This window comes from Marmota monax, unplaced genomic scaffold, assembly GCF_021218885.2.
Source record: "Marmota monax isolate L192 unplaced genomic scaffold, Marmota_monax_Labrador192_F-V1.1 WCK01_AAM20220418_F8-fsc00005, whole genome shotgun sequence".
Classification (NCBI taxonomy): domain Eukaryota; kingdom Metazoa; phylum Chordata; class Mammalia; order Rodentia; family Sciuridae; genus Marmota; species Marmota monax.
The window spans coordinates 5,407,275-5,433,158 of NW_026692254.1; the positions used below are offsets into that span (position 1 = coordinate 5,407,275).

General features: G+C 41.4%; 1 protein-coding gene across 1 annotated transcript in view; it reads left to right on the forward strand.

The window, feature by feature from the left end:
* The window catches only part of Slc24a3 (solute carrier family 24 member 3), a 544,045-nt gene that overhangs the window by 514,208 nt on the left and 3,953 nt on the right, over positions 1-25,884 (forward strand). The window contains exons 13-16 of the mRNA XM_046434889.2: positions 779-945; positions 4,348-4,462; positions 6,324-6,436; positions 24,372-24,437. Coding sequence (XP_046290845.2) covers positions 779-945; positions 4,348-4,462; positions 6,324-6,436; positions 24,372-24,437 — 461 coding nt within the window. The remainder of the gene's footprint in view (positions 1-778; positions 946-4,347; positions 4,463-6,323; positions 6,437-24,371; positions 24,438-25,884) is intronic.

Below are 25,884 nucleotides of genomic sequence, written 5' to 3' on the forward strand. Positions count from 1 at the left end.
AATTTCTTTCTTGCATTTATGTAGATGTATATATATTTCTTCCAGAGTTGAATTCATATTTCAGCAGGAATGTAATATGGATATATTTATTGAGACGCTATCAAATTTTTCAAAGGAGAGATTATACGAGGAACTCATGGCATTACAGTCACCTGAATAAGCACACCCGGTGCCTCGGATACTCAAAGCACTCAGGCAGCACAGAGATGGCAGAAGTAGATCACCTCTGGGAGATCCATCATCTGTCCCTACCAACAAGTAGTTACTGAACCGAAAAGCAGTTATTCATTTACAAACCCTCATCAGCTTGGGATACAAATGTTGAGAGATTCCACCAGATGGTGTTGTCTCCGCGGACACTTCATAATTTGAAAAAATTGAGTTACCAAACCACATGGAGAACAGGCACGCACTGGTGGTCTCTCCCCAGCCCACACTGCACACTCCTACACACACACTCCACCCCTTGTGTGTCCTGGGTACCTTCCTCATCTTTTCCTACCTGGCTCATGTGTCCAGCCATCCTGCCAGCCTGGTATCACTCAGATGGGACTCACCCTGTCACTTCCGAAATCTAATTAGCAGGTGGCCAGTGGGTGACTATTTTTAAATTCTGTTAGGCTTTGTGTGTCAGGCATTGCTGGTGATGGAAAGCCACTGGGGTAAAGTTTTAGGTAAAGAGCAATACAACGAGGGTTAGGACTGGGGAAAGCCAGTACTGGGACTGCAGAACAAAGAAGCTAACCCATTTGTGTTTTCCTTTTTTTCGTTTTTCCAGCTGGCAAACTGGAAACAGTGAAATGGGCATTTACCTGGCCACTGAGTTTCGTCTTATACTTCACTGTCCCCAATTGCAACAAGCCCCGCTGGGAAAAGTGGTTTATGGTGACATTTGCTTCTTCCACGTTATGGATTGCAGCCTTCTCCTACATGATGGTGTGGATGGTGAGTCTATAAGGGACACCATGACATTGCCAGATCTCTTTAGAACGAAAAGTAAATTGGTCTGAAGGTGAATAAGGATTGGGGTTTTCATTCCCATAATTGTATCAACCTGCTATTGCTATAATGAGCTGTGTAACAAACTATCCCTAAACCTGTGGTTTAGAATCACAAGCATGCATTCTGCTTAAGACATCTTCAGTTTGACAGTGATTTGATTGATCTTAGCTGGGACTGATTATGATTTATCCAGCAGCTTAAGTCTGTAGTTGTTCATTTTCTTTGGATCACTGGCTACCTGGGGGAATGTTGCAGTCTTGGTATATCATGGGAATACTAGAAGGCATACGGAAACACTAGATGCCTCCTAAGATCTTCACTAGGGACTGACTTACCTTACCATGTGTCTACCAATATTCCATTGGCCAAGCCCAATGGTCAATGGAGTTGGGAAAATATATGCCATCTACTTTGATGGAAAAGCAACAGAGTCACAGGCAAAGCATATGGAGCAAATATGAAAGAATTGGGAATGGATGCTCAATCTGAACCTTCCCCCATTAACCCTGATCTTAGTTTCTTCAAACAGACAATAAGGTCATTCTGAGACTAAAATAATGACTCTGTGATTAGCATGCATTATGAGGCTATGACTCAAAAGAGTTCTGCCTCAAAGTCTTTTAAGAAACCCAGACATAGGGTACATATCTGTAATCACAGCAGCTCAGGAGGCTGAGGCAGGAGGATCACAATTTCAAAGGCAGCCTCAGCAACTTAGCAAGCCTCTAAGCAACTTAGTGAGACCCTGTCTCAAAATAAAATATAAGAAAGGAGTGATGATGTGGCTCAGTAGTTCAGTGTCCCTGGGTTCAATTCCTGCTTTCAAAAGACAGAAACCCAAACATCCAGAATGTATTGCTCACTTTTGACTACACTTTTAAATGGGAGAGCAAGCCTAATTGATCAAAATTGGAGTTGCACAGAAATTAAAGCCATGACAAATTTATGTAAATCCAAATTAACCTTGCTTGAGCATTGGACAAAAGTGTTGCATAAATTTAGGCGAATTAAATTCAAACGGTAAAAACAAGTTTCAAAAAGGTCATTTTGAAGGCAAATTTGTAAGTGTGGGTTTTAGTCAACTTTTTTCATCACCAAAATACCTGACAAGAACCACTCAGAAGAGGGAAAGTTATTTGGGGCTCATGGTTTCAGAGGTCTCAGTCCATAGATGGCTGACACTATTGCCCTGGGCCTAAGGTGACCCAGCACATTATGGTGGAAGAGCCCAGAGGAGGAAAGCTGCTTAGCTCATGGCAAGGTCAGGAAGCAGAGAGAGAGGAAGGAAGGAAGAAGACACAGGGAAGATGTACCGTTCCAGGACTCACCCCTGGCGAACCACCTCCTCCAGCCAGCTGCCTAGAGTTACCACCCAGTCATTCAAGCTAGGATGGACTGACTAAGTTACAGCTCTCACAATCCAGTCACTTTGTCTCTGAATATTCCTGCATTAGCACAGGAGATTAGTGGGGGACGCCTCCAGCCAAACCGTAACAGCCTGACACAATGAAGTCATGCCTATCCTTTGCCTCAACATCATAGACACTAAGAATCCTTTTAACTAAAATCTTGTAACCAGAGAGTTCTACTTATCCCATGTCTATTAACATTTTCACTGCACAGAGTCACCGAATGCCCCCTCTGACTGGATTTGGGGCACAGTGGCTGCTGTCCGTGATCTCAAAGTGCTCAGTGGTTTTCTAGGGAGTCCACTAACCAGCCCACGGACTAATCTGGGATCACCCTCCCTCTGTTTGCTGCCTCCCCTCTAGTGAAGGTTCTAATGAGCCCTCTTTTCTCTCAGGGTGAGAAAAAGAAACAAGGGGAAGCAAGAGACTTGGGCTGGGCCTTCTGGGTAACGGGTTCCCCCAAACTCCAGATTCAACCACAAATATAATAACAGCAAAAGGACAGAAGGCCACTCCGAGCTGAGCCAGACCACATTCCTACAGGGACCCAGCACAGGGTTAGTAAGGAAAAACAAGGTTTGGCCAGGATGCTCATAACTGCATTTGACAAAGGCTTCTCAGAGCAACAAAACAGAAATGTGCGTTTCGGCAGCTCCCTTTCCTCCCTGGAGACTGGAAGTCAGAAAGCCTCGAGGCCACCGCAGGATAAATTCTGGACTGAACGGAAATGAGGAGCATTCTCTGGTTTGAAAGGGGCCAGCCAAGCCTCTCAACAGATTCAACTCATATCTCCCAAACCTTTTCACAGGGAAGGAGCCTTTGAAGTGAAGTCAGGTTTTCCTACATAGGTGTCTCTTTCAGTGGCTGGCCCAGGAGGAATTGAGAGAAGAATGCGCTCCTTGCAACATGTGGTTTGCTTTTTTTTTTTTTTTTTTGCAATTTTATAGAAAGTAAGGAAGATCTGGTGGCATCCTGAAACTTCTTAGTAGCTTCCCTAGGACAGGGAACTTGTCTCTTTTTCCACTTACCTGTCCATCACCACTGGGCTCCTTCATCATCTCTCTTACCCACTGCTTTCATCTCAGTTTCCCCATCAGGAAATTAGAGGACTACAAGGTGCTCATTTGCATAATGGAAACAACCTCTCAGGCTGGAACCAAATTCTGACCCTTTGGTAAAATCCCTCCTGTGTGAACAGGAGTGCTGCCTGAGCAAAGGAGCCAACCTCCTGGGTCAGAATCCCCTTTGCACTTACTAGCAGCACTATCCCCTCTGCAGTTACTCCTGAGGCCTCAGTTTCTTCAACTGAAGAATGGGAATCACCTAACATTCACTCCATTGAGTTGTTGTGAGAGTTAAAGAAGTTAAAACCCTTGAACATCGCTTGGCCCAGGACTTAATGATGTTGACAAGGACAGTGACCTTATGACCAAGTGCCAAGGAAGTGAGGAAAGGAAAGGCTGCTTATGGCTTTTCCAACAAGACTGGAAGGTTTGAAATTTAGCCTCTTCCAGCTCTCATGAATTCCCACTGTATTGCTGATGTGGATACTTGAATTTCTACCACAGCCCGGAGGCCATTCATTCTGGATTTTCCTGGACCATCTTGAGTTCAAATATTCTATCCCAACATTGACTTTTCCCAGAAATTTGGGTTCCCCTCTCTCAAATTGCTTGTGTCACCTGAAAGGAGTAAAAGAAAGGCCAACTTTTCATTGGAAAGTCTGGATTCTGTAATTGCACCATCTCATGATCTGAAGTTCTGGTCTCATCTATCTAATAATATTCATTGTCCCCTGAGTTGATAAAGAGGGTGGGCATTGCCCTCCAAAGAGACCGCCCAGGTTGGACAGCTTTCCGAGTCTTGCTCAGAGGAACCAGGGACAAGTTGGGCTCGTGGTGGCCCTTAATTCATGGCTTCTTCCTGCTTCTTCCAGGTCACAATTATCGGCTACACTCTGGGGATTCCTGACGTCATCATGGGGATCACCTTCCTGGCTGCCGGAACCAGTGTGCCCGACTGCATGGCCAGCCTCATTGTGGCCAGACAAGGTGGGACCACCAAGGGCAGCAGGGATAGGAAGGAAGGCCTCCCAACCTCAGAACAGGAGTATGCATGCCAATTAAGAGAGCAGCAAATTCCACCTGGAAGGAGTTATGAGCAACCTCAATGCCAAGTTGGCCTAAAGGCTACCTGAGACCAAAAGGACAGGAAAAAGAGCCAGAAGGTTCTACCCCCTTGAGGAAGGCAGAGATGTTTTCCTGGGTAGCATCCACAGATCATTCTGGTTGTATTACTCTCCTTTTATTATAAAAATAGTACTAAAAGCCAGGCTGGTAGCACATGTCTGTAGTTCCAGAGACTTGGGAGACTGAGGCAGGCACATCTCAAGTTTGAGGCCAGTCTCAGAAACTTAGCAAGACCTTCAGCAACTTAGCAAGACCCTATCTCAAAATTAAAAAAAAAAAGACTAGAGACATGACTCAGTGGTAAAGCACCCCTGGGTTCAATCCCCAGTACCTTAAAAAAAAAAAAAAAACTTAACCTCTACTAAGAAGGTATTTTATGTGCATTGTCTTATGAATTTAAACAATTTTATGAGGTAGGGACAATTGTACTCCCATTTGAAGAATAAAGAAAGTAGACTTAGAGAGGACAGACCCCCATACTAAGGTCTATCCACATGCAACATTCCTCAAAGTGACAATTAGCTGAGGTCAGTTTTCAGCATATGACAGACCCTTTATTCCAAAACTAAGCTCACAGTTCACCTCCCCAGATGGACACTCTTCCCTTGCCCCCCAACAATGTGCTTGGGGTTGGACCCCACACCTTGCACATTATGAAAATGCTCAACCACTTAGCTGCATCCCTGCCCCAGAAGAGCATTTCTGAATGGCCATGACCTTCCCAGCACCCACTCTCATTTATATTCCTGATTTATGCTTGAAGGCATTTATTTTAACACATGCATTGTGCAATTACAAAACATAGCACAGAAGTGCTCATGAAATTCTACAAATTTCATTATTTTTATAATACTTAATTACTCAGAATAACTGAACACAGTGTAGAACCGTAAGAGATAATACTGAAACATGTAAGTTGGCGAGTTCAGGAACCACTTTGTAGACTGCTGAGTTTATTCCTTTCTAGAAGGATGGCTCAAAACCTCCAGAATTTTTGGAAACATATTTTATTTTTTTGCATCACTTACATTGACTCAGTGATTGCATTTGAAGGGAAGGTCAACAGATTGATAGAATATGTGTCCCTGTGTTTTAAAATCTGCACAGGTCTTGATATCAGTGATGGCCTGGGAGAGAATCAAATAACGAACCAGTAAAACTACTGGCTTTCGGTCACACCAAAGACTTGGGAGAGTCCCATATGGGGCCCCTACCCTCTCCTGGTGTGTTAGCCAGCTTTTTGATGCTGTAACCAAATTACCAGACAAGGATAATATAGAGGAGGAATACTTATTTTGGCTCATACTTTCAGAGGATTCAGTTCATGGTCTGATGGCTCCATTACTCTGGACCTGAGGTGAGGCAGAACAACATGGCGGAAGGGAAAGTTTCTCAGCTCATGGCAACCAGGAAGGAGAAAGAGAGAGGAGCTAAAGACAAGATAAACCCTTCCAGGGCACACCTCCAGTGACCTGCTTTCTCTAACTAGGTCTCACCTCTCAGTAGCTCATTAAGCTTTCAATAGATTAATCCCTCAGCAATTGAATTAATGATGAAATCAGAGGCCTCATGATCCAATTGTTGCCTAAAAAGCACCTTTCTTAACTTTGTTGCATTGGGGACCCCCATGCTTTTAACACATGAGCTTTTAGGGGGTATTCCAAATCTAAACCACAATGCCTGAGATGTCTTCTCTCACTTGAGCAACCTCTTATCCTTGCAGGGATGGGGGACATGGCTGTGTCCAACTCCATTGGGAGCAACGTGTTTGACATTCTGATTGGCCTGGGTCTTCCCTGGGCTCTGCAAACACTAGCTGTGGATTATGGATCTTATGTAAGTGGTTGTTTTCTCTTTATGTTTTTCTTAAATGCAAAACTACATGGACTCTCTTTTTAGTTGTCTTGGCCACTGCGACTTTTTCTCATGGAAAAATAAAATGTAGAAATAGCAATGTTGAGAGGAAAAAAATTCTCCTTGTCAAAGTCCTCCCAAATTCAGGCTTATGGTGACATTCAGGTCTCTAAATCAGAGGTTAGCAAACTTTTTCTTCCAAGAGCCAAGTAGTAATTATTTTAGGTTTGTGGGCCAGACAGTCTCTGTCATAACTAGTAACTCTGCCCATGTATCAGGAAAGCATCCATAGAAACTGTGGCTATTTCAATACAACTTTATTTACAAAAATTAGAATTTAAGTTTTTATTTTATTTATTTATATATTTGTTTTGATTTTGTTTTCAACTATTTAAAAAATGTAGAAAGCATTCTTAAGTCATGGGCTGCTATGCAAAACCAGTGGGTGGGTCAGATTTGATCCCTGGCTCATAATTCACCAACCACTACTCTGTTTATTTGCATTTACTTCATCTTATCACATGTTATATGATGCATGTAAGGGAAGCACTAAAGAGATGTCATTCAGGTTGGTCACTGAAAGGGTGTCCTCCATTGGGTGGTCATGGGATTCCAAATGACACTCCTAAATTCTGCAGGCAAAGACTGAAACTGTTGTCAGTCAGGCTCTTATGAACTGATTCGCATCAACCAAATTCAGAAGAATTTAATGCATAAGCTACAATGTCAGATGATAGTAAGACACATAAATACCAGGTAGAAAGCATGCTAATTTGGGGTGATTTGTTCTTTATTGCTGAAGAAAACGTTTATGTGGAATGTATTTTGAGGAACCCATGGCTATCCTCATATTCAAAGTTTTACCAGGAACACTCACAGGAATCAATAACAGGTTATAGGCATGGCTATGATGTATTACAGCAAAGGATATGGAGTGAAAGCAACATGGAAATGTAATGCATCATAAGCCCAGAGAAGTCAGGTGCAAGCTTCCAATTCCTCCCCTCCTGAGTCTCACAATTCTCCCTCGCCATGAACTACAGGTTCACTTGTCAGATGTCTCCACCCAGGAAAGTCCAGTGGAATCTGAGACTGGTCATGTAGATACATTTCTGCTATAAGAATAGCTGTGATAACTGAATCTCCAAGCCCCAACACAGACACCAGGTATACATCATCAAGCTTGCTAAACAATTCTGGCAACTTGGGACAGCATGCCCCAGTGCTTCCATGTACAAAACAACATCATCATTCAGCAACATTCCAAGGGACACATTCTCAAGGATTGACCAAGGCACCCCCATAGGCACATAAGGATTAAGTAACTAATTCTGCTGTGTTGACACCTTCCACACAGAAAGCCAAATTATTATTTCATTTGTTAGAATAGTATTGCTAGCTACTGTTTTACAGATAACTCCAAAATTGCACGAAAATAGCTCAACAAAGTTTTATTTCTTATTCAATTTTTACTGCTAGTGTTCCCCTTTTGGCAGCTTCCATGGACTCTTGCAAGGAGAAACTAAGAGATGAAGGTTTATTCTATCATTTGGTTCTACCATTTTGGTGTCTTTCTTTGGCCACACAGAAGAAAGCATAGAGAAAGCAAGGGCATGGAAAATTATACACTGCATTTTTTGATGAGCATTAGAAGTGGTTTATGTCCTGTCTATCTTCATGCCATTGACCACAGAAGTCACCTGTACCCACCTAAGTGCAAGAAGGGATCCAGGTCATTAGTTTAGCTGTGTGTCCAGGAAGGGAAAGATATGCAGATGGCAGTGAACATTAGAAATCTCTCTAGTTTGACTCATGTGGTTGAGAGTGAAATCCAAACAAGAGGAATCTGCTGTATAACCTTTTATTTAGAGCTGTGTCCACCCATACTGGAGGGCTTATCTCTGCCATGAGAACTCTCAGGTTGAGCTGCCTCCTCTGTCCCATACATGCAGGGCACATTGACCAATCCTGGCTCTTTGAGCTCCTTTTCCTGGGTCACATGTGAAACACCCCTCTTTCACTTTATTGTGCTCAAGCTTCAAACAATATTATTGATTGGTTGTGTTGAAACTATCTCATTAATGTTGGCATATATCACTTTCTTAATACAAGTCACTTTGGTTCTGTTTTGCCAATGCTAAAGAGATATCTATAACTAGCTAATGTAAACCTTTTCTTTCGTCTTCTTTTTATCTGATTATAAAAATAGCTCGTGTGATTTATAGAAAACTCTGGAGCAGCACCTGCCCAATATCTCTCTATAATTATGGAAATGCTCTCTCTAAATGTACTGGCTAATGCAGGAGCCACCAGCTACATGTGACTTGTAAGCACATGATATGTAGTTGTTGCAAGTGAAGAAGTGAATTTTAAAATTTTACTTAATTTTAATTACTTTAAGTTTATGTAGTCACGTGTAGCTTAAGGCTACCTATTGGACCATATAGCTCCACATTAAATAAAAAATATCCATAGAATAATCCAGAGATAACTATTCTTATTTCAGCATATTTTCTCTTTCTAAATTGTATTATATGACTGAGATTATATTATACATAGTGTACACCGCTTTTTATACATATTAAATCAAACATGTTTTCCTTTAAATGTGATTAGAAACTTCTTTTTCAAAGTTGGCCTATTATTCCAGCATATGAATATTCAAGAATTTACTTAATCATGCCGTAGTTCTTAGACATTTACATTACATCAAGATTTTCACTGTTATAAATATAACTATGTCTCAGACATCTTTATATATCAATGGATAGATTTCAGAGATCTGTAAAAATTTTGCACATAAATCTATATCTACATTTTGTTATTTCTTTTAGACAATTTTCCAAGAATTGGAATTGTATGTAGAATATTGTTTTACAAAATGATAATCCTTACAATTTAATTTGTCAAATTTCATTTCTGATGGTTGGGGGCAGCTACACAGTTCCGGCATATTCTGACCACAGGAAGCTTCATGAGATGAACACTGAGGCTTTTCTATATCTGTCTTCCTTATGGCACACAGTGCAAGGCAGGAACATTCTTGAGCCGTGATATGTGTCAAACACAACAGAAGCCATAATGAGATCTTCCACTGCATTTGCAGTTTACTTTTCATGAATTAGAGAGACACTTCCAACCCAGGACAAGGAGTTTACTGATTCCATCATTCAGTCTTTCCTTCTTATCAAGCAGTTCAACTCTGGCCTCAAACCTGCTTACCCTCCTCTGAACAGAAACCCTGCAGTTAAGGTGAACTAACTACTTTGAAAAATATTTAGTAACCCTCTATCATTGCCTGATTTTACTTGTCAAGGAAACCAATAAAGATGCCCCTTAACCCAGTTGAGTACTACATATATGAATCTAATAAGTTCATCTATAACCCACCTGGTTTGTTGATTTATTCTTCTATTTGTTTCACTTTCTCACTTACCTCATTAAAGTTGTAAAGAAGTAAAAATCATATCTATCTGAATTTCAACTACTTCTGGTCTCCTCTGTTGAGGAAGAGAAGAAAGTGCTAAAAAAAAGGAACAAAAAGAAGAAACTATACTCTAAATAATTCAGAAAAAACAATCCCTTAATAGTAAAATTTTGCCATATTGACCTTCCATGAGAGATGGACAAGTAGGAGCAGAAAATGAGAATCCTTCCAAGGTCCTTAAGATCCATGGTATTAGCCTTGCATTACTATAATGAAATACCTAAGGCAACTAACTTAAAAAGTTCTGCAGTTTTCTGTCCAAGATTGAGTGACCCCACTGCTTTGGGTTACTGGTAAGGATGGCACATCATGATGGGAATATGAGATGGACCAAGTCACACAACTCTTGAGCCAGGAAGCAGAAAATGGAGAAGAAGGGGTTGGGTTCCCTTAATTCCCGTCAAGGGTATACTCCCAGTGTCCTAAGGACCTCTCATATAGACCTGCCTCCTAAAGATCTAGAGGACCTCCCAACTGTGCCATCTGGGAACCAAGCTTCTAACACATGGACTTTGGGGGACACTGCCTATATTCAGCCCATATTCAGCATCCATTGGGTTTATTTTTATGTTATTGGGGTTACAGGTTTAGTCATGGAAGGTAAAATTAGAAACTTTGAAAAGCAAACTAGAACTCATCTCAGAATTAAATCAGATTCTCTTACCAACTTTGAAATTTTCCTGACCGAACATGGATATCAGTCCTGTTGTTCCAACTCAGTTAGGCACACTATCTAGCATAAATAATTCCCTTAGTGGTCTGCCCATCTTCCCGCTCCTCCTGACATTCTCCCTAACTTCTTTAGAGAACATAAAATCAAACATTATTCTCATGTCAGTAATTCCAACAGCTAAGAAAACATATCCTTTCCAGGTCCCAACATCTAGTGACAGGATAATATCATGAAAACAAAAAATCCAGGCCTTATTAGATATTTGGCCCAAAATTATGTTTTCCATTGAAGATGACATAATTGGGTCACTTTGGTCATTCTGCTGGAATTGTACAAGAATCATGTCTAGTCTTATAATTGAAGATCTCCTCTATCCTTGGAGTAGAAAGGAAAATCAGGCCATTCTATAATCAACACACTCACATGTGAGGCTCTTGGGGGACATTTTGGAAGACTCCAGAGAAAGGTGTGTCACATGGGTTTCTCACGTAAATGCCTCTGTTTCAATAACTAGTGCAAGAGATCTTCATTTTATTCCAGAAACACAAACACCCAAAAAAGACCTCTCTTTTGAAAGCAGAAAATCAGTAATATACTCAATAAATAGCTCATGAACCCCAGGAAAGTCAAGATCTCATTTTGTATATGGTGGGACAACTTTATTCTTCTGAATGTAGATTCCCAGGTTTTCTGGTGCCACTTTGGAAGGGGTGCGTGGGTGATGGGGACTGAACCCAGAGATGCTTTACCACTGAGTCACATCCCTAGTCTTTTCCATTTTTTATTTTGAGACAAGGTCTTTCTAAAGATCTTACTAAGTTGACCTTGAACTTGTGATCCTCTTCTCTCAGCCTCCTGAGTTGCTAGGATTACAGTCATGCATCATCACACCCAGCATCCAGTGCCATTTTTAAAAAGGAGATTTCACCTTGAACTTTAAAATTTCAAAGGAAAAAGTTCTGATTATTTTATTTTCAGTAAGATTCGTAACTGAGGAACAGTCAGGAAGCTGTGATTGTATTTTTGTTAAAATTATGAATTCTACAACCCGGCATTTCATAAGTAGTGATAACCTTACAATTTGAAAGGTTTTTTCCTGAGTCAGGATTAGAACATAAAAAACAGGGACAGACCAGCTCAGTGAGTAAAATCAGGGAAGTGACAGTTATAAAACCTACTTCAGATCCTATGTTTTAATAGGTTGCTTTTTACTTACCTTCCTCCATGAGTTTGTTTTCTGCTTGAGAATTATTCAGTGAGGTCCAAATCCCCATGAACCGAACACCTCAAAATCTTGCCCACATGCCAAATACCCCGATCCTTCTACGTACTGCCCGAATGCAGCTTCACACTGCACATAATCTCTTCTCCACACCCCTGTTGCCCATTGCTTTTCCATCTCAGAGCAAGTTATTTATCACATACTATCCCTGCTACTAGAATCTGAGTTTAGGGCTTCAGGCACCAAAGGTACTCCACCAAGTGCCATCTTGCACAGAGCAGGACATTTTACTTGTTGAAACAGAGAATACATTTCATTTCCTCGGTTGTGGCAGCAAGCGATCCCTTCACACCTCAGCAGCTCCTGCAAACTCCACCACGTTTCAGCCCCATTAAATAAATCCTTCATGGTAGTAGTCCAGAGTCATCAAGCAAAAGTTACACTGCATCTCCCATCCTCTAGGATGTGCGTCAAGTGTAGACGTCAAGTGTAGACAGACTACACCTGTTAAAAATAGTAAAAATAGCACAATTACAGTAACACAGTGTTTGCTCCAACTGGACTGTGCCTTTTGATTTGTCTGGAGGCCAAGGGTTACCAAAAAATGGATCTCTGGATCAGACTGCCTCACAGGGACTGCTCCCAAGGGCTCCTGTTCTTTTGTTCTCACAGTCATCCTATAGGTGACAGCTTAGATGTCAACTGTGATCTTACAAACATGCATCAGGTATCACTCCTGTGTCTTTCAGCAGCCCCCAACAAAGCACTTGCTTTTTCCCTTTTGTCTGAGCCTCCCCTAATGAGGGGGAGCAGAACTAAGTGCAGAAACTGTACCCGTCTTATGAAGTTGTTGTTTCCTGTGTGCCCAGCACAGTGCCTGGTGCCCAAAACATGGTCAACAAGTATTTGTTGGATGAATGAATCGATCAATTCATCCATTCACCTATTTATCCTAACTTTCCCCTTATTGTCACTTCACCCGAGGCAGGCTGCATCCAAGAATAGAAGACATGTGAGCAGAGCATAATGAAGGAATCAGCTGAGGAGAGAACAGGGGCCAGAGGAAAGAGCAATAAGATTCATTTAGCACCTGTTACTCACCAGGTGTTCTGGGGAAACTGTGCACACATGATCTCACCTAATTGTCACAACAGCTAAATAAGCAAAGGATTATTTCTTCAACCAGTGTTCATCATGCACCTGCTGTGTGTCAGAAACTTGGCATACAAAAACAAACAAGGTGGACTCCCTTCCCCTTACGGTGGAGAGTACATGGGATAGGCGAGAGAGTATGGGAGTGAATGAACATACAAGTGTGCTAACTGGAAGAGCCAAAGCTTTATGAAGTCAATGAGATGTGGCCGTGGGATAGAGAGTAGGGGATCCACTCCATTCTAAAATCATCAGGTAGGGAGTTGTGAACCACTGAGGGAAGAGTTGTGGGAAGAGTGGGAAGAGTCAGGTGTGTGGGGAAAGGGGGAGAATTCTAGGAAAAGGGAACTAAAAGACATGGGAGGCAAGCTGTATCCAAGAACAAAAGGAAGGCCAGGTAGTGGGAGCACGGGCAGGTTGGTGGGGGTGAAGTGGACAGGAGTCACCAGCCACCTAGCTGGGCACAGGGCTCAGGCTGCATGCTAAGCACAATGCAGCTCTCTCTCCCATTCTGCAGATCAGAAAAACAATGCCCACAGATGTTTCCTTTGATATGAGGATGCTGACTCATAAAGGCGGTGTGGGGGGTATCATGGGAGGAATGGAGGAACTTTAGATAGGGCAAAGGGGAGGGAGGGGAAGGAAGGAGGCATGGGGGTAGGAAAGACGGTGGAATGAGTTAGACATCATTACCCTAAGGACACATATGAAGACACGAATGGTGTGAAAATACTTTGTGTACAATCAGTGACTTGAAAAATTGTGCTCTATATGTGTAAATATGAAATGAATTTCATTCTGCCATCCTGTATAACAAATTAGATTAAATAAATATTTTTTTTTAAAAAAAAGAAAAGGTCCACAGAGGTTAAAACACACATCCAGAAAGAGGCAGAGAGGAGACAGATTTTTTTTTTTGTCTCCGGAGCACTGAAGATCAAAGGGAGAGGGCAGCCTACCACTGCCAAAAGCACCTGGGGCCACAGCAGCTGCCTATGCCCAGGAGCACAAGGGCGGTCACTGGGGTGAAATCTGAGAATGAACCCATCCCTAGGTTTGAATCTCTGCTAAAAGACCGGACAAGCTCTACTTATTGAAGCTAAAGTGGGCTCATAGACCTTCTAAAAAGAGAAAAGGAAGCAGAAGGGGAGAGAACTGCTGACCCAGGTTCCCATCCCACCGACATTGTGGGGCCTACAGTCACAGTGTAGTCACTCATTTTTTTGTTACTATTTTTTAGTTGTCAATGGACCTTTATTTTATTTACATGTGGTGCTGAGAATCAAACCCAGTGCCTCACATGTGCTAGGCAAGTGTTTTCCCACTGAGCCACCGCCCCAGCCCCTAGTCACTCATTTTTCTATAGTGGGTTTCTGTCTAAGGATTGAAGGAGCCACTCTGGGTCCTTTAACAAGTCTCTGGTTTCTCACTGACCTTGTTTGGTGCCATTAAGTGTCCAATTCCCCAAGCCTAGCAACACTGAGGACATCACTGTGTAGTCTCATGCCAAGATGCAGAAGTCATTTGGAAAAATGGCTCAGGTTCATGGAAAAACAAACTCGGGGTTTATTTGCTGTAAGTATTTGGTCTGCCCTCATTTCCACCCCAGCTGCACCCGAGAGAAAAGCTAAATTTCCAAAAGAACACTCAGGGACCTCCTTCCATTTAGCATGATGGTAACCCCAAGACATTTTTCAGTGTCTCTGACATCAGAACCAAGCAGCCTGTGTGGGTTTATGGCCTCTCTCAATCTCCCAAGGGACCTGCCAACCATTCTGAAACAATTTTTCCATCTCGTCCAGATGGGATTTTCAAGTCATAATTATGGGATAATTACCATCCAGGCAGCTGTTTTGTGCCTGACATTAGGTTCAAGCATTTGGCAGTGAGGAATGGATGCACTTTTACAGATTTTGACATTTCTTAGCACTCTGTGGCCTGCTCAGAAGCCAGCTAGTTACCTAAGTTCCCAAAATAAGAAATATTTCAAAACAGTTAAAGTTTGGAAAATGAGCACTTCTTGTCCAATTAAGGTGATGAATGACTGTACACTGAGATTTAACAGAATAAAGAAGTCACCAGGCAGGCTCCAGGAAACCAGGAAGAAACTCACATTTCTGAGCTAGGATTTAGAAATGTAAAATACACCTGAAAAGTAAAGGAGGAAAGAGAATATCTGTCTTTCTCTTTCTGAACAAGAGTCTACCTGACTTCTGAATCCCCAGAGGTTAAAAGAAGAGGTAACCAAAAATATACTCACTCAACACTTTCTACCCAGATCATTCTTTCTTGTGTCAAGCATTAATTGCATGCCTGTTTTGTGCCAAAAAGCTATGATAAGAAAGATGATAGGCCTGTGCTCCTGGAATAACAATCTGTGAAAGGAACTAAGCAAGGATATAAGCAATTCTAAACAAAGTGTTTTTGTGCTCTCTCAGGACTTGTTGTGCGGGAGGTGGCAGTGTGTGCCAGGGGCCAAGGGAACCAAAACACTGATGAGAAATTGATACTTATTCTGAGAATCTAAGATTATCAGGGCAAACAGGTAAAGAGAATTGAGAGGACTTTTACCCAACAGAATAATAGCTCATAGAAGACCAAGATATGATGAGGGTAGTTGTTACCAGTTAGCTGTTGCTATCATAATGCTATGTAACAAGAGTTCCCAATACTTGTTAGCATACATGCATTAGTTTATATTTCTCTTTTATGCATTTGTGGATTGACAAGTATTTGGCCGATCTGGGTTGGCTCCAAGCTTCAGATGGGTCTGCCCCTTGTGTCTCTCATCCTCTTTAGACCAGTGCTTCCTGAGTTTCATTTTTCTCATGATAAAAGGGAGATGCCCAAGAGGTCACACCCAACTATAAAAAACATATTTTGAACACATGCTCATAATCAGGTTTTCTTCTAATCTTCCATCGGCCAAAGTATATCACAAAGCCAATCTCAAAGTTAGAGCCAGGGAATAATTTTTCCCACCATGAAGCTATAGAAAGTATACGAACATACCATCCTCCTACAGAGGAGAGAGAAGGAAATCAGTAAGTCACTCTGACTCAGTAAAGTAAGAGAACCGTGGAAGCAAAGCAAGAGAGCACAGAAAAAGAAGAAGTGAGGTTTGGTGATTGATTTAGCATCAGCCCCTAAACATCTGTAAAATGAAGAGTTGAAACATCTGTAGATGAGGAGGTGAAACAACTGTAAATGAGGAGGCAAAACATCTGTAAATGAGGAGGCAAAACATCTGTAAATGAGGAGGCGAAACATCTGTAAATGAGGAGGTGAATCAAGTGAGACAGGGGCTGGTCATTCAGATTGTGTTGGTTATTGGGAAAAGTTTGGATCTCAAACGTTTTCAAATTTCATTGAGAATTTTATCTCACTTTACATTTTAAGATCATATTCGAAGCTCTTTGTAAGGGCATTAGAAGAAAGCAAGACTGAAAGAGAGGAAACAAGCAAGGAAACTGAAGACAAGAGATGCTGGTGATGTGGGTTAAGGGTGTAGGAATAGAAATGGAGACAAAAAAAGACACATTTTCTAAAGGAAAAATTGATAATATTTCCCAATGAATACATGAAGGGGATAAGAGAAAAACCAGAGGTAACTTCTGGTTCTTTGATTGAGCAACCAAGTGTCTTGTGGTGCCATTGATGGGAATTAGTCAATGGAGGATAGGAAACGCATTTAAGAAGAAGAATCAGGGATTTCATTTAAGGTGAATTATGTTTGATCTGTTTGAATGCCATCCAGGTGGAGATGTTGAGTAGGAAGTGGAATAAATGTCTGAAGTTCTGAGACGTCTCCTTTCCAAGTAAGAACTTAAGAGTCAACAGCACTATTATGATTTTTAAAGGATAAAACTCATAAAGGAAGTAAGTGCAGATAGAGAACTCAAAGCAATATCCTGTTGTTGGATAGGGGGGAAAAAAATCATCCAGCAAAGGAAACTGAAGATTGATCAACCAGAAAAGTGGAAAATTGGAAGAAAATGGGTCAGGCCTTTTCCAAGGTTCTTCTAAAGCCAGCTCTGCCAGGAAGCCATCACCTCCTTGAAGTCAACTAGTGCTCCCATTTCCTAGCTGAGAGCCCTTGAGGAATGAATCAGTGAACCAATCCTTTTGTGATATTTCCCTGTTTTTCCTTCTCTCCTTCTCATCACAGATTCCCCAGTCATGTTCTCAATACTTAGAACCTGATTCCATCTGCTAGAACCAGTTTTCCTTCTCCTGAAAATCCCTGCCCCAACCCAGGGACAGCGAGGCACTGGAGTCCAGAAGCTCAGTTATGTGGAACCCTTTCTGACCCAGCTTTGGGGACACCTTGTTGATTGTTTGAAATTGGCCATGATGGGAGTGTGTACATCACAGAAAATAGCATAATGACAGAATGTCACTGCTGGGCCCAGCTACTGACTGTTCCAGCAGAACCTAGAAAGACAAATGGAGATTATTTGGTGATATCTTGATGAATGAGACCTCTTGAGGATGTTCTAAGAGAGCTCCTGGGACCTACAGTAAGACCACCCAATCCCTTGTCTTAACTCTTGGGTTCCAGTTGGGGAAAGGAAAGATTGTGATCGATCCTGCAATGGAAGAGCTGACCGAAAAGTGATTCAGTCTTGTGAATCCCAGAAACTGTTCAATCCTGAGACAAGGATTCAGGGTGAGGAGTTTATTCAGAAAGGACAGAAAATTCCAGTATGAGCATAGGAAAGTGAGATGGGAGAAAGTGGCAGCCAATAGCAAGCATATTACCGTGGGCAACTGGAGCTGAATCCCTCAGAGGAAGCTCTAGGAAATGATATACACCCTGTCTCTGAATGATCCCACCTGGAGGGGTCAGAAAGGTACACGTTCATCTTTACTAATCTATTCCTGCTTCTGAGAGTCCTTCGCAGAGAGGATTTTCTAAAATTCATTGATGGGTACTTCCATGGTTTAGGACAAAGCCCTGAGGCACAGGTGAGGATCCTGGAGGTTGGCAGACTGCTGGCACACCTAATAGTAAACCCTGGGAGTAGGGGGTATGGATGGTGCAGGGGTTTGAATGTATCCCTCCAAATTTTATGTGTTAGAAACTTAATCCTCAAAGTTGTATGTTAATGGTGTTTGAAAGTGAAACTTGGAGGAGCACATTAGGATTAGAAAAGGTCATGAGGGTGGAGACTCCATGCTGGCATTAGTAGCTTTAGAAAAAGTGAGAGACTCAAGCTCTTCATACAATGATCTCTGCCATGTTAAGATGCAGCAAAGAGACCCTCACCAGATGCCAAACAGATGCCACTACCATGGTCTTTGACTTTCTAGCCTCTAGAACCATAAACCAAATAAACTTCTATTCTTTACAAATCACCTGGTCTCAGGTATTTTGTCATAGTAACAGAAAATGAACTAAGACAGATGGGATATCAATTGCATCTGCTGCAGTGGCTTCTGTAGACCTTACAATTCATTCAGGACTCTTACAAAATAACATGTAGGAAAAGTCTAGATTTCACTGCTGAAACCTGGCTTTTCTCCCATACCTGGCAGGGGGTACAATGAAGAGTCCAGGATTTGTAGACTGCACTCCAAGCCTAAGCACAGACTTGACCTTTCACAAACTTTGTAGCATTGACTAAGTGCTTTAATCTATCTGAGCCTCATCCTTAAATGGGGAGAACAAAACCCTCCTTCTTACTTCATAGAATTGTCCCTGGATGTAAGTATACATTGTGTTTATGAGAACACCATGAAAAGGAAAGGACTTAAGAATGCCAGCCATCACTAATTTTGCTTCTTTTCTGTGGGCTTGTTCACTTTCTTACCTCATCTAATTGTTCAGGGAAAGAGATTCCTACCCAATGATACTATACAATGTCAAGCCAAGGTTAGCAACTTCTATTTAGAAACTGTACCCAAGCAAGTGTTAACACTGACCAAATAAGAAAATGCAAAGTAACATGTGTTCCAAATTATAAATAAATTAGAAAAAATCCAGGGGCTTCTTTTTTTTTCCAAAAGAATTCATTGGTTGGGTGGAGCTGACTTCAGACCATAGAAAGATCTTAAATTTTTGTATAGGGGAATCAGAATTTTTAAGGCTAGGGGTTTGGGATTCCCTAAGTGCAGTAGGGTTCAAGAACTGTTTTATGAGTAGCAAGAATGCATGACACTCAGTGTGAATGGGTCTCTGTGTGTGCATCTGTACTAAAAACTACGCATGTGTTGTGGGCTACATTCCTATTGACTTTGGAAGTAGCCAGAGTTCTGTTTCCTCTGCAAGGACTGCCCAGAGGGAATTGGAAAATGAAAATGCATATTTCTGAAGGCAAGACATAAAAACAATGTTAAATGTCAGGACTGAACATCCTGAGACGCGCCTCGCATGCTCTCCAATCAGCATTGCCATGAAATTTTTAGGCATTTGTATTTACTGTGCCTTGAATCTATCGGGCAGGGAGCAGGGAAATAATTGAGCTTGACACTGTGCAGAACTGGAGCTCAAAGGCTTTTTTCCCAAGGTAATCCAGAAATGAGAAGGGTTTTGTGCTGTTGTCTGGCCTACCATGTCCCCAAGGAAGCATGCCTGGGGGATGGAAATGTTTCATATTTTTATTGAGGTATGTGTTACATAAATACACACATTTGTCAAAACTCATTCAATTATAAGTACACTTGAAATCCGTATGTTTAACTGTATGCAAGTTAGACTTCAATTAAAAAATATCTGGTGCTTTCTTCCAAAGACCAGTTTAAAGCCCACCCTTACCATGGTCTGCCTCTACGCTGAAATCTCCACTCTTGCCCCTTGCCCCAGGCTCATTGCTGCCCAACATGTACATGCACACACATGTTCAGTATCACTGGAAGATGTTCATTTAAACACACAGTGTGAGGAGTTGGGGAAAATTAGATGCTAGGATGAGGAAAAATTCAGATCTGGGCATCTGCTCTCAGGGCATTTGGACAGCTGGAGAGACAAGAATGTGCCCCAGGCACAGGCAGGAGGAGATCTGCACCAGATGTGCAATAGTGACCTTGAAAGTGACCTATGGACTTGGGGCAGGATGGGCAGAGTAAAAGTGGGAAGGAAGGGAGTAGGCAACCTACCGGGACTGAAGCTCCCATATGGGGGCAAGAGTGTGGGAAAGGTGAATTACTCTACTTGGTAAAGTGCCATACTCAGCCTCAGAGAACAGTGATAGGACAGGAAAGAGTGTTATGAGGTCCTTAGCAGAGTCTTTAACTACATTTTTTTCATCTTTACCAATAGCCATGGTATTGATGAGAAGGAACCATCATAGGCCTCTTTTCGTGTTGTTTTTGCATTATAAAAGCGACACCTGTTAAAACACAAAACTGGAAGCAGCTCAGATGTCCATCAACAGGAGAATAATTGAACAAGCCATGGTATATTTACACTGTTACTGAATAAAAATAAATGAGCTATTGATGCAGTGAAAACCAGGAAGGAATCTTAAAAATTGTGCCAAATGCTCATGTAAAACAGCACGCACTCTAGGTTTCCATGTGTAAGAATCTCCAGGACAGACCCAACCAACCTGTGGGTCTGCCTTTGGGTGAGACTGGCAGAGGCCAACAAGAGAACTTACTGGCATCAGAAACACTCTTTGTCGTGGTGGGAGTTTTAGTTACATGAATATATGCAATTTTTAGAATCCATTCAGTGGTGAAGTTATGATCTGTAAATTTCACCATAGGAAGATTGCATGTAAGAATAAAAACACACCCGAACTATAAATGAACTCCACTTAATGAGAAGCAGGCAGGAGTGTTCAGGGATCAAGTGTACTCGTGTCTGCAGCTTACTTTGAAGTTTATTAAAAAAAAATTACATGATATAATTATTTCAACTTTTCTGAATGCTTGAACATTTTTGGAATAATACATTGGATTTTTAAAAAATCTATACATGCTCATAAGAAATTAAGTGAAGGGAGACAGGACTCTGGGTAGAGATCATATTGCTTCTGGAATATTATCAAGGAAGTGTCCCCCAGGATCTCTGCTTCTAACCTCTCTCTGACCAGTCCCAACTGCCCCACTGGAATTAACCTTTTTGTAAGCCATTGACATGATCCCTCAAGGTCATCCATTATTTATTCATCAATTGTGTATTAAGCACATAGTCTATGGAGGGTAGAGCCAGATATAATCCTGCATTTGTAGCTTCCAGTTAAGACATTGATCTGGGAGTTATAGGTGATGAGTTTATAGGAGATGCCAGGAGTGCTGGGGAAATGGGCCCAGGCAGCTTGCCAAGTGGTAGGGAATACAGGCCCACACTTACTGAGGATGTGTTAGATAGACTCCATGCCCTGTTCATCAATTCAGTTAATCCTTACAAACATCCATAAAGTAAGAACAGTCTTATCCCTGGTTTACACACCAGAAATCTGAGACCTGGGGAAAGTTAAGTGATCTGCTCTCGATTGTATAGCAAATGAGGGACTGAGCAGGGATTCAAAACCCAGGAAGCTGTGTCTGAATCCTGTGCCCTAAACCAGGGGTTGGCAGTCTTTTTCTGTAAAGGACCCGAGAGGAAGTATTTTAAGCTTTGTTGGCCGAATAGTCTTCCAAAACTACTCATCTTCAATACTATAGAATGAAAAAAGTCACAGACAACACATACATGGACAAGTTACCTCCAATAAAACTTAATTTACAAAAACTAGTGATGAGCCAGATTTGGTCCAAGGATCATAGTTTGTCAAACCCTGTCCCAAACCTCCCATAGCCTCCAGTGGCTGGGAGATGTTCAAGTTAAACCAAATGGTAACCCTAATTCCTGACTACAAAGTTTGTGTGGCAGTGTGGGAACAGACACTGAGGAATAAATACAAGCTCTAAGAGGTCAGGTCGCTAATTAACAATGAAAACAACAACAACAAAAATACACACCACCTGGGTGCATGTAGCAGTCTACTACCAAAGGAAGACTACAGAGTGGGGGAGGGAGTGAGAATGTGGAAAACATTCAGAAACCTCAACAAAGAATTGTCTTTCCTCTCTGGAGCCAGATTTAGAATTTCAACAACAAGTTCTTTGACATTGTATGTGAGTATAAGAAGACTAAAGTTCAAAAGCTTTGATTTAACATGATTCATTTTGAAAATGCTTAGCTAGAGAGAATTTTCCTGCTTGAATCATTACTCTCACTGGCCCTTGGTTTCTTAAGGGCAAGAAATCACTTTAGTCAATTCTTGTTGCTGACAAGGGAATCAACCCCAGAATTCAGAGGGCAAGCTGGCCTGGGAATACACTCTCTCCTGTTCTAGGAAGAATCCAAGTAGTATTGAAAATTAAGAGCTCAAAGGATTTCTGAGTATTTATTCACAGTTTCTGAATGTTTATGCACCACCCATGGACCATAAGGCATAGGGCAGCTCCAGCCGGAAATTCCTGCCTCTGCTTTGGGATAGTTTTTAGGGGACATCATGATGCTCCAATATTGGGCCCACCTCTCCCCTCTAACATCAGCCAGGGCCCATGTACACGTGGGATCACCAGAGAATCCGTGTGGAGAGTATATTTGGGGAAGAGAATCTTTTTCAATACAATGCATTGGTGATATACTCCTGGATATTGACTTCTCTGTACCAACCCACCTGATATAAGGAGGAAACTATGCCCGCAACCAGGGTGAGGTCTACAAGAAGTTAAGCTGACAGCCAGACTGGGATGAAGTCAATCTCTCATTTTCTACACTCAGTTAACCAGATCAACTGATTGCTTTCATGCCACAGAGATATGACTTGATTCTTTTTTTATTCTTAAGAAGGCATTTGGTGATTGCGAACCACTTCCCAGCTGGGTTTCAAGCAAGTGGTGGACTTACAGAGACTGTCGAGTTGCCGTGGAAAGAGGCATTCCCTCTGTGACACAGCATTGCTTACTTAGGGTTGACGGTCCTATCTCCAAAAGATGAACCCAACATTCCTACCTTTGGGGACACATACGTGTTCCTAAACACATACCCCAGTGGTAAACTGTTAAAATCAGGACATGACAGACCTTGAACCTTGTCAGAAGGCCCAAAACTGTTCCTACTCATACTCACCACTTAGTTCTCTAAAGAAAACAAGAGACAAATCAGCCTCATTCTCCCTTTTTATGAACCAGTTAAGCTTTTCACTCCTTCAGGACTATATGCATTGATCAGGGGGCTGTAGCCTCAACCTGAAGATATGGAAGAGATTCTAAAAGCACTTGTAAAAGTGAATGCCAAAGTTCCGTCCCCAAGAATCCTTCAGAGATCAAAAGAAGTGGATTTAGGTTTTCTACTTTCCCCAAATCAGTGGTTCTTAAGCTTTCCCAGGCATCAGAATCACTTTGAAGGACTATTAGAACACAGAAGGCTGAGCTCCACCCTCCCACCAGAACTTCTGACTCAGGAGGCCTGGGTAGGACTGACATCATGGCATTTGAACAAATTTCCAAGAGATGCTTCTGCCATCCCAGGACCACCCTTTAAGAACCACTGCTCTCAGGCGCCCCTTCTATTTCAAGGCAGACTCGTGACAGAAGACTTTGGAAGTAATTCTATGATCTTTGTGGGTCAAGTTGGCCCCTCAATACTCTACTTTCTCTGCCAAATTCTGTAGCAACTAATCACACTCTTTAAATGAAATTTAAATTAATTTTTTTAAAAATATAGGATTAAACATTTTGTTCTTTTACTGACCAGCCACATGTACCTAATGGCTACCACACTGGAAGCACAGAAACATTCCTATCATTTTGGAAAGTTCTACTAAACAACATTATTCTGTAACAGTTCAAAAAACTGCTTCTCTCTATTCAAAATTTTCCTGTTAATCCATTACTTACAATAAAATACAAACTCCCCTAAAGTCCTTTCTACTAATAGCAGAAATAGAATTTTAACTTTTTTCTCTTATATGTTGCTCACTATAGCATCTCATTCACCTCTTTCCATCAAGTTAGGAAAAGAACACAAACAAATTTATGCAGAAAAGATAAAAAGCCTATTTACATTCTCCTATCACCCATTTTTCATCATGTGATAAAATTCACCCTAAAAGTAGTATGAGTTGGAGAAAGCAATAGCTCTATAGAGATTGGGTTGACAGAACGGTCTTGTGGACAACAAAAATCATACAACACGGGATGGAGAATTTGAGTGGTCATTTGAATAGTCATGGGGCGCCACTCTTGAAGGTAAGAACAGGATCATGCTGAGAGTGGACAAGAGAAGGATAAACCCGCATTTCTACAAAAGCGCACATCTCAAGTACAGGGCATGACTGCCAGGACTGACATTTGATTTGCCATTCTTGAGGGGAAAGATTTGGATTCGTGGTTAGGTGATGCCTTTTTCAGGAGCCTAACTCTATCTAATCCTTTCTTACAGATTCGACTGAATAGCAGGGGGCTGATCTACTCTGTGGGGTTGCTCCTGGCTTCCGTCTTTGTTACGGTAGGTTTGCAAATCTCTTTCCATTCTTAAGTTCATATATTCTTCCCTTCTTCCAGGTTCTTTGGAGACCAGATGGACTTGGCCTCTTGGTATATGGGAACAGTAGACCTCCAGATGTTCTGTCCACTGGCTATTTCTTCTGGAAGTGGATTATAGCAATCCACTCTTTTTTTCTGAAAGGAGCCAGCCTTCCTCTTCTCAGAAGAATGGCCCTGCCCAAAATATTTTACCAAAAGCAAAGAGGAGTTCCCAGTTTTTCTATAAGATTGTCATCAAAGGGTAGATTGCAATTAATTTATTGTTCTGGGTTATAAAACAGCTCCATAAATTCATGGGTTTGACTAATACTCAGGAACTAAGAATATGTTTTATTTACAATGTGCTTTTATGCTTTTCCACTATCTTGGCCATTACAGTCTTCTGTGTACTTGAATATTTCCAAATCTACTAACATGTTTGGTAGGAACAAATTGATGCCAACACATGAACTGACCCACATGAACTATCCATTAGCATACATGTATACTGTTGAATTTTCACTTTTACAAACACTGAAATGCAGTAAGTTTTTTTCCTTAATGTTTCAAAAAAATATTGACTGAATTTCACTTGGCATGTTGTTAATGGACATATGCTGGAGAGTGGGAATTCATAAGGGTAGGCAGGAAGTAAGAAAGGTAATTCAGGACTTGAATCTAATGGTAAAATATTACCAAAGCAAATACTGCCTTACTATTATGTCAAAATGAAAGTTTACATAATTGATCTTTTCATAGTTTAGAAGGTTCCTCAGATCTAGTATAACTTGGAGTTTTGATATTTAAAATAACCATTCACTGTGCTTAATGCTTTGCATATACTTTCCCATTTGGAGCTCCCATGAAGTCGTCACTAATATCAGCCCCATTATACAGATTTTTTGGCTGAGGCCTAAGAAGTTAATTGACTTGTCTTTACTGACACTGAGTGAATTGTGGAGCATGCCAGCTGATGTTTGAGTGCATGTTTGTAGACCCTGTGCTTCTCTTTAGGATGTACTATAGTTGTGCATGCTACAGGATCCTGAGCTAGCAACCACCTGTGTGGTCAAAATGAGGTTATTGAAAGAGGAAATGGGTTTGAGAAGAAAGAACAATTTTCAAATGCCTATTTTGACCTCCAAGAAGAAAGGTCAAGAAAACCACTGGAAATATGAATCTGAGTTCAGCAAAAATATCCAAGCTGGAGATACCAGAATGTAGATGTAGCTGTAGACAGAAGCCCTGCTATTTGATAAGCTCCCTAAGAGAGTGAGTGTAGACAGAAAAGAGGCCCAAGGTCTAAGTCTTGGTGTTCTCCAACACTTCAAGGTCAAAAAGATGAAGATGAGACATGTAAACAAACAAAGAAGGATCTGTTGTAGAGGTTGGAAGGAAACCAGCAGAATGTGTCATCCTGGAAGCCAAAT